The 9,280-nt window shown below is 33.7% G+C and overlaps 2 protein-coding genes across 2 annotated transcripts; both read right to left on the bottom strand.

Annotated features, from left to right (window-relative positions):
• Positions 1–402: 402 nt before the first annotated feature.
• LOC121733441 (uncharacterized protein F21D5.5) lies at positions 403–3,512 on the bottom strand. The gene is made up of 6 exons (XM_042123700.1): positions 3,276–3,512; positions 2,327–2,991; positions 1,918–2,187; positions 1,508–1,657; positions 762–967; positions 403–546 (listed from the first exon to the last, which is right to left on the bottom strand). The coding sequence occupies exons 1-6, from the start codon at positions 3,406–3,408 to the stop codon at positions 423–425; spliced, it is 1,548 nt and encodes a 515-aa protein (XP_041979634.1). The 5' UTR covers positions 3,409–3,512; the 3' UTR covers positions 403–422.
• Positions 3,513–4,176: 664 nt separating this feature from the next.
• LOC121733440 (spindle assembly abnormal protein 6 homolog) lies at positions 4,177–8,327 on the bottom strand. The gene is made up of 12 exons (XM_042123699.1): positions 8,091–8,327; positions 7,841–8,004; positions 7,360–7,516; positions 7,041–7,226; positions 6,631–6,788; positions 6,381–6,540; positions 6,227–6,295; positions 5,834–5,977; positions 5,543–5,750; positions 5,119–5,293; positions 4,496–4,596; positions 4,177–4,362 (listed from the first exon to the last, which is right to left on the bottom strand). The coding sequence occupies exons 1-12, from the start codon at positions 8,205–8,207 to the stop codon at positions 4,220–4,222; spliced, it is 1,782 nt and encodes a 593-aa protein (XP_041979633.1). The 5' UTR covers positions 8,208–8,327; the 3' UTR covers positions 4,177–4,219.
• Between the last annotated feature and the right edge of the window lie 953 nt (positions 8,328–9,280).

Raw genomic sequence — 9,280 nt, 5'->3', positions numbered from 1 at the left:
AGTCTATATAAGTCATCTGCCAAGTAGTCAATAGTTTCAGTTGTGCAGAGGCAGTGACGGAGTATACACGTGCGCTCCGCAGTGGTACTGGGTGTATTAGTGAGCCAGTGTCCCTAGGATTCTACACACACTAATATTATTATAGATGCGAAAGTGTGTCTTTTTGTCTGTCTATCTGTCTCTTCACGCCCAAACCGCTTAACCGATTTTGCTGAAACTTGGTATGGAGACACTTTAGAGTCCCAGGAACAAACATAGAATACTTTTCATCCCGGAAAATGTACGGTTCTCGCGCGGTAAACGATTTTTGGCGCAACAGACTTGCAGGCGCCATCTAGTCTAAAGAGCTGAAAGAAAAGACTGCTGAAAATTGTTACGAGGGCAAAAAAGTAAAAAAAGACGAACCTTTTATTAATTTAATGTCACTTCTCTAACAAATGCATCCTATAAATATTTTCCGCTTCCTTGTTTGCAAAACATGGGCTGAACTTCACATGGATTACTTCCTTGAAACCCTCCTTTACTGTCGGTACCACGTATTTATTCCTGTAAGAGGGAAAACAAGAATATAATCAACTGTAAAATTTACAAACTATGCGCATGTTTTATTGCGTGTAAGGCGCTTTTCCTGTCATGTAAGTCATCATCAATCAAAGAAATGATAGGATTAGGTTCCCAAACGCTCTGGTAGCTTATCCAAGTTACAATAGACTTTAGAAAACTGTGATTTTAGTAGTGTAGGTATCTTGGCTATTACTTACTTGAACGAGTGAAACACAATATCACTGACGGGCATGTGTTTCTCTTTCATGATCTCTCTAAACTTATTGTTGTGTAGCGCATGTGCCTTGCTGGTCGTCATGTTGGCACAACGACATGACACTTTCAAATCCTTTGCCAACGCTGTCCAGCGCGCTCGAGATTCTAAATCCGGGTTTGTACTGTCTACTACTACGCTTTTGCCTTGCTGAATTTTTAAAAAAGAAATGAAACTACAGACAATCACATTATTATATTTAGAATGTATGTACGTGTGGCTTGCGTGTGTGTGTGTGTAGTGTTCTTGTGTTTATTGTTGGTACTTGATACTTGCAATGAGCATTTGAGTATATAAACCTGCAAAAATGTATTGGACATTGGAGAGTCGACATTATCATAGGGGCTTAGACATATAGCAACTACAAATCGAAATGACATGGACACCAGCAATAGTCATTCAAAATGCTACACCCATGAAAGTTTTGAAAGTTCACTGTGAGTATTAAGTAGCCGTCTCAAGCGACACCGGCCGATTTTGTCTTCGCGCCAAAACAGCCTTGTAAGTCAGAGACAGAGTTGTACTCAGAGACATTTAATTACGATTAACTTTCAATTTGACAGATAATGTATGGGGCTTATGTCAAATTTTTAAATTAATTACAATGTTATTAATGTTCCACTCTGAGTGCGGCAGTGAATGTTGTTTTCGACATTAGATAACTAATCTATTATGGAACTTGAAACAAACCTGTAAAAACTTTGTAGCCTCAGCAGCACACTTTTGCCAGGTTCCAAGAGTGTCTCTGCATACAATGGCATATTTACTGTCAGATTTTTTTTGAATTTGTTTTGCTAAAAACGATTTGCCACTGCCAGGATAGCCCACCATTACTAACAGCTGAAATAAAGAAAAAGCAATAAATCTCTAGCTTTTTTACGCCGCTTCATTTGCTTATTATATTCCAGGCATACAAACTTTGATCACTAGAAGCTTTCGTAGGGATGATATTTTAATTTTTTTTTTCTAAATGGAGGCTTATGAGTACCTGCCATATGAGCGAAATTTAAAGTTTCTAACTTAAGTTTGGCCAGTGCCTTGCTGCAGTAAGTTTTGGCTTTTAAATTGATAATATAAAAAAAAAATATTAATATAACTACCTCTTTCTCATCAGCTATTAGTTTCTGATTGAATGGTTCTGAATTTAGTTCTCTTGGAATAAATTCTGGCTTGCCCATCGGAACATTTGCTATGGAATGTCCCAAGAAAAATTGTTCAGGTGTATAGAATGTTAGGTTTAGATTCTCAGCAAAAAGAATATCTGCCATCGAGTGGTCCTTCTTCTTGCCTGGAGCCCAATTGGCCAGTCTGCCGGCAGCGTCACCACAGTAGAAACTGCTTTTCATGTCAATTTCGATGCCATCATTTTTCTGAAAAAAAAATTCACACCTTTAAAAAATTTAAATTCTTCAATACAAAAAATACACCATTCTTGTATCATATAAGGTGTACTGATATATACATAGATATACCAAAAAATGCTAGTGAGTTATAATCCAATCCATTTACCTTTTCTGATAACACTTTCCACATACCAATTCCTGGTTTTCTATAGAAGCCTTTGCCAGTAGCCAAATACGCTTGCACCGGCACATTCAACTTTTCAACAATCTTCTCAATTTTTACTTTGAAATCCTCTAATTTGACCCTGCCACTGCCTATAGGCGATTGATTACTCAGAATCACTATTTTATATCCTTCGTCAAACTTCTCTTTTATCTTTTTGGGTACTTGCGGGAATGCTATCGTCCAATCTTTAGTGTCAACTGGAAACACTTTACCAGATTTTGTTTTTATGAGCGTACCATCCATATCAAAAGCAGCTATTTTGGAACTAGATTTCACTCCTCTAGCTGTAAATATGTACACTTCTTTATTGTCTTCGTCTTCCCAAACATTATCCATGGCTTCTTTTGATTCAATTTTAATTAATTTTGATGGTGTATTATCTCCCTCCTCCAATTTTCGTTTGCTGCTTTTTCTCTCACCGTCTTCAGGAGGTGGGTCAAATTCAACTATATGAATGAAATTATTCAGTAGTATTTCCACCCTACTTTCATGTTTTATTTTGTACACTGTATCATTTTTTAATTGGAATCCATTCAAGCCAGATGGATTAACACCTAATGACTTTAGTTCAACAACACAATCCTCGCAGTTGGCTTTCAAAGAAACTGAAATAATGTTAAAGAACTAAAAAAATTATAGAAATAAAAAGACTAGTTTTGATTCAAATGTGGTACCATAAGTAGAATTTCGATGCCTATTGAATAAAACAATTGCACATTTAAATAAAACGTCATGATAAACATTTTTATAAATTAACCATTGTTTTAAAACCTATAAACATAAACATTAAACAAGTTACAGGTGGATCGACCATTATCCGTTTCTTTTATTGTTAAAGATGAAAAAAAAATACTAAGAGGGAAATCAAAAAAAGAAAGACAGTGCTTACGTTGCTTTCTAGAGCAAGCTTGATCTTTGATTTTAGTTTCTTTACTACGACCAACGAAAACTTCGATGTTATGCGGCAACATAATCGGCGCGTGTGTATCTAGTAAACAACGTAAAATACATTTGCGATTCATATTGTGGAATGAAAAAAAATCATAATTCTCTAGTAAACTATTTCACACACAACTATTATTTATTTTGTTTCGCTTTTGGCGAAAATCGAAACCAAATCTGAAGTCTGAACAGCTGTTCATGACTTTGACTGTTGACATTTGACAACAATCACTATTGACATTTAATTTTTTTTATCTTTCTATTCGACGTGCACAGACGCGCATGAGTGCATTCATAGTGCATTGCATGCTACTCAACAACTCGTTTACCAAAATATATAGTCTGTCAAGAAAGTGAGGAAATTAAAAAGTGGCAACATCGTAGTGTCATCCCCAAGTCATCCCTTTCAAATCAATCTAAGAAAAAAGGGATGACACTACGATGGTGCCACTTTTTAATTTCTTCACTGTCTTGACAGACTATAATACCACAAATAATTTAATAAATGTAAAGTAGAGACTGAAACTTTAGACTTTCTGCACTTTGTGAAGCACCTATTCTGAATGTTACTTGGCAACGAGAGCCTCTACCACACACAGATCAACGTAGGATCAGTTTAAAACAAATTAGCAAAAATGAAAAAGGTATGTATATTGTATACTGACTTAGGTTGTTTACACACACGCCGTAGCGACGGCGCGGGCGGCGCGGCGCTCCATTACTCATCCTTATTTCTATTTGCCCTTACACACGGCGCCACTGTGGCGCCGTGTGCAAGCACGCTTAGATGCGAATTGAATCATACAAATTTTATGTTTAAACATTTGTATAATAATTATGAAATATATTTACAAAGATAATAAATACATTTATATTAAAGCCTTATGCTTATTATGGAAAATAAGCTGATACAGGCGTTGCGCGGTATGTAGTGCCTCTCGAAGACTTTTTTTCTCTGTAGTCTACCTTCGGAAGCTCAGTGTTTTTATTTTCTTTGCCCTTTGAACTCTGCGAAGACATCGGTTGGATGGACTCTGTAAATTAAAACATGATAATAAGTAATAAACGCATTTAAAGTATACAGACTATACACCAACAGACATAATATGCACTCATCCTACATTTATTGAAACATAAGATAAAATTATTTCATGTTACTGAACATACCTTTACTTTTCCTATTATCGTCACTCGCTGGTTTCAAATATTTGGGATCAATTCCTTTTTGTACAGTCTTTAATGGCGTATGACTATCATCAAAGTTTGATCTAAAAAATTTAACAAATAGAATGAAATATGTATAAAGCACTTTTTAAACATACAGTTACATTATATATATACGATATCGATATCATACAAGAAAAAATTAAATGAAGTCCATAATGACATAGTAAAAGAGGGGAAGTAGGTTAACTCCGGCCCAATCCGCGATTTAATTACAGGCTACTGTATGCGCGGGGCCCTAGGGTTGTCAAATTTAGGCGGCGGGGTGGTGTGGGAGCGGATGTCCGCGCTTCGTTCGTAACCGCATGAACAGCGGCAACGTCGCGATCTCCCGACTTTTGATAATAATGGTCGATTTACACGGGTGACTAACGGGTCGATTTTAGTCACCCGGCAAGTTTTTGATCGGCGACGCATAGATACTATGGTGCACACATTCAAGCCGCGCGCAGTGCGTTTGTATGAAGTTATCTTACTTCCCCTCCTTTTACTATGATAATGATAATATTTTGGTATGAGATAAATAGTATGCCCTTTTGTAAAACGAAAGTTGCTAATGAACTTACGATTTTGATGGCTCATAGAAATTAACAGATTCCTCAGTAATCTCCTCAATAGGTTGATGATTGTTTTTCGCCAGATATGGCGTTGAGCTAGATGCTGAATTAATCCCTCTCATCCTACCGTCCGTTTGCGCAGCAAAACCAGTCTCCTCTATTTTCTTATGAAGCCATTGAATAACTAAAATGATAAATTACTTTTAATTGTCTGAGGCCCAACTACGCAAATCTATGTTAAAGTTAATTACGAGTATTAGGTTAAAACAGCAGAAACATAATAGAGATTTTATGTCAATATTATAAAGTTGTGTACTCATCTTACAATTTTGACTATGATATTTTATAAGATACTAAATTTTAAATAAAACTACCTTACACTAATGTGTTTTAATAATTTAAAATGTCTACTTTACATAAAATTATAGCTTACCCATATTATTATTTTTTATAGTTTCATCCCTATCTTTCAATGCTTTTTCACTGTGTTCAAATTTTTCTTTTAAGCTTTGTATTTCTTTTTTTAATTCTTCCATATTTTTTCTCGACATTCCAATTTCAGATTTTAGATCATATATTTCTTTTGTATTTTGTTCTATGACCTTCTCTTGCTCTAAAGCAATTTCAGTTCTGCATAATAACTGCAAAAATTATAATTGATGATGATGATCCATAGATATATTGTTACAATGTTTTTTTTTTTAATTTTCAAAAAATTACATACCTTCTCTTTAATTTCAATGAGATCATTATTCTGTTTGGAGATAATTTGATTTGCTTTTATAAGTTGTTCTGTTGTTGTATGTGCAGCTTCATTGTTTTTGTTTGCTAAAGACTCACTTATGGCTAAACGTCTTTCTAAGGTGCCCTGAAAATGACAGGTACAAACACATGCTAAATTCGTGAAGATAAATTAGGTGAGAGTACTAAAAGAATGTAGGTAATATTTCTTGTTTTTGAGTTGAGACAAACAACAACACACACTATTATAAAGCCACTCACACACACACTACCATATAATATATGTGACTTTATCTTTTTTATTTTTCTAAGAAGCAAAAGACCCTGAGGAAAGTCCAAAGTTAATAAATATCAAATTAAAGTGTAGTCAGAGTACCTTTTCCATTTTCAATGTTTGTATCGTTTCATTCAACTCCTTTATTGCTGTATTATTATCCTTTATAGTCTGAAAAATTGAAAACAATTCACATAAAAAAATCACAACAGCATCTAAATAAATTTCTGTATAAAATAGTTTTTAAAGTGCAAACCTTATCGATATAAGTACACTTAGAACTTAAGTCAGCTATGGTTCTGTCTCTTTCGATCATCTCCTTTTCCAAGATTGCATTTTTTGCCTTAAGTGTTGCCACTTCCATATGTGCTGCTTGAACTTCATTTTCCAACAAATTGCAACGGTGTGCTCTTTCACTGCAATTATTTTTCAATATGATTGCATTATAGTAATAAATGTATAATATTAAAAAACTAAAAGAAGAAAGTTATAAAAATTAAACAAACCTCAACTGATTCTCCAAAAGTTTATTTCTCTCATGGAGCTGTTGATTTTGTGAGTTTAGTTCACTAATTTGCTTATCTTTTTTATTTAAATTCTCTTGGGAGCAAGCAAGCAGATTGTTGGTATTCATTTCTGAACTTCTTTGCCATTGCAATCTTTCCTAAAAAGAGAGAAAGGCAATTAAAAAATATTTCCTAATGTTTCATACAACTTTTTGTTTGTCCTAATAATAGTTGAAATTATTTCAAACAAAATAATATATAGTATAACAACTGTACATTTTGCCACAGCAGAAAGAAACTTAAAAAGCTTTCCATGATCTATTAACATCTTTGCCCTTATTATTATTGAAGCTAATATTAGTATGATTTTTTCCACTTCATAATACAATTTTCATGAAAAACATACTTACATCTTTGAGTCTATCTCTCTCAAGTTTTAAAGCTTCTTGAAATTCTTTTTGATGTCGAGCTTTCTCATCCTCCATGATAGACACAGTGTGAGTTAGATCGTGCACTTTGGCTTCTATTTTCAAACACTTGTCCTTCCATAGCATTTCAGTACTCGACAATGCACTTTTTAGGGATGACAAAGAATTCTGTAAGCGTAAATTTTTTCTCTTAAAATATATTATTGTCAATAAATTTAAGCTTTGACCTATAGCTATCGTCACATCATAAAAAAAGATTGTTATTATATTTTAAACTTTATAAAGATTTTATTATCTTTACCTTCAATTGTGAGATTGTCTCGGACATATGCTGCTTTACTTCATCGTCATTAGCTGGTCCAGTCTTTAAAGACAAATGTACTAGTCGTCTAAATTCATTGTGTTCTACAATCTCAAAATTATACTGTATTGGTGATACTTGGTGTACAATCAGAAACCTACAAAAGATGTGGTTTATAGAAAACTTCTTTTTTCAATTTTATTTTTCCTTGTCTCCTACTATATATTTTAAACATAATATTGTTAATTAATAATACTCATTTCATTCACAATATTTCATTTCATTTCACCCCATTGTCGCAAAGCAGTTGTATTTCACCTTTCATTGGAACACATTTCATCCATAAAAAACTGTGCTGTATTTTGTATTTTGTTAAATGTGATTCTGTTGGTGAATCAATAAATAAATAAATAAAACTAAAAGGGATTTAGTTTCTTTTTACAAAGGCAGGCAACAGTGACAATAGAACAAAAATACCTACATATTATTGGAAGAACACTGTTGTAATAGTTTCACCATTTGAGAGGGAAAATTTTCAAAATCTATTAAAAGGCCTTGTTGTTTTTTCAGATCTTCATAATCACATCTTGTTAAAACGATTCTGCACAGAAAAGCTGGATCTTCGTCGTCTGATAAACTTATTCGCTGGAAGTTATTAATAGTTGGACTTTAGTTAGATTAAAACGTAGGTAAGATGTTTATAACCTTTTTATGAAAAATTCTTAACTTACCAAAGAATCTTTTTCTTGCATTTTGTCAATAGAAATAGTAATATCTCTTCTGGTCTCTTCGAAGCCACGTTTAAAGGATATAAAGTATTTTCCATTATGAAAACTTTTGTAAACCATTTGCGTACCGAAACTTACGAGTCAGAAAATTGCTTACGCACCAATGAATAATATGTAAAAAAGACACAAAAGTTGAAATTCCTACATTTATTTTTAATTTGAACTGGTATAAAATGATTAATAATTATAGAAATACACGTTTTCAACACAAAATAAAAAGTTAACAACTTTGAAACACAAAAGTCAAAACAATGTAACAAAACAATCGTCACAATATTCTACTTCTTCTTCTTACCAAAATAAAAACTGTTAAGCCGGCGCGGCGCGGCGCCAAACATGCTAGCTCATAGCTGGCGCCATCCAGACATAATATCAGAGATATTATACTTACCATCAAAACGCGCCGCTGAACCACAATATTTTGAACGTCAATAGTGGACACAGATTAATATATGAAGCAAGCTAATAGTGGAGTGGAGTAATGACGTAGTTTAGTTATCGAATTTCTTGGCGGCTTGGCCTACTTCAAGCAGAAGCAGACTGCAGAACCCTCAAAAATTTAATTATATCATAAAAAATTAAATGCACTCAAATAAAATTATTTAAAACACAAGGGCGGATCTTGAATTTGTGGGGCCCTGGGCTAATACTGCTTAAGGGGCCCTACCTAATTACTCAACTAATTGCCATTTTGACAAGAAACTGTTTTCTGTAGTGATGTAGGTATATCTATAATAATCTATACTATAATATTATAAAGCGGAAGAGTGTGTTAGTTTGTTTGCTTGTTTGAACGCGCTAATCTCAGGAACTACTGGTCCGATTTGAAAAATTCTTTCAGTCTTAGATAGCCCATTTATCGAGGAAGGTTATAGGCTATATTTTATCACGCTAAGACTAATAGGAGCGAAGAAATAAAGGAAAATGTAGATAAAACGGGGATAAATTATTTGACAGGGCTTATTTGAACGCGCTAATCTCAGGAACTACTGGTCCGATTTAAAAAATTCTTTCAATGTTTGATAGCTCATTTATCGAGAAAGGCTATATTTTATCACGCTGAGACTAATAGGAGCTAAGAAATAGAGGAAAATGTGGAAAAAAATGGGAGGAAATATATTTGAAAGGGCTTA

Source organism: Aricia agestis, chromosome 13 (genome assembly GCF_905147365.1).
Source record: "Aricia agestis chromosome 13, ilAriAges1.1, whole genome shotgun sequence".
NCBI lineage: Eukaryota > Metazoa > Arthropoda > Insecta > Lepidoptera > Lycaenidae > Aricia > Aricia agestis.
Note: the sequence above shows the minus strand (reverse complement) of the source record. Positions and strands in the feature narration are given on the sequence as shown.

Bases quoted from the DNA above. Each gene is read 5' to 3' on its own strand.
- LOC121733441 (XM_042123700.1), bottom strand. From the start codon at position 3,408: ATGAATCGCAAATGTATTTTACGTTGTTTACTAGATACACACGCGCCG. The intron at 2,992-3,275 runs GTAAGCACTGTC...ACATTATTTCAG, and splicing joins AGCTTGCTCTAGAAAGCAAC to TTTCTTTGAAAGCCAACTGC. The intron at 2,188-2,326 runs GTAAATGGATTG...TTTTTTTTTCAG, and splicing joins GGAAAGTGTTATCAGAAAAG to AAAAATGATGGCATCGAAAT.
- LOC121733440 (XM_042123699.1), bottom strand. From the start codon at position 8,207: ATGGTTTACAAAAGTTTTCATAATGGAAAATACTTTATATCCTTTAAA. The intron at 6,789-7,040 runs GTAAGTATGTTT...CTCTCTTTTTAG, and splicing joins AGAGAGATAGACTCAAAGAT to GAAAGATTGCAATGGCAAAG. The intron at 4,597-5,118 runs GTAAGTTCATTA...TAAATTTTTTAG, and splicing joins TTCTATGAGCCATCAAAATC to ATCAAACTTTGATGATAGTC.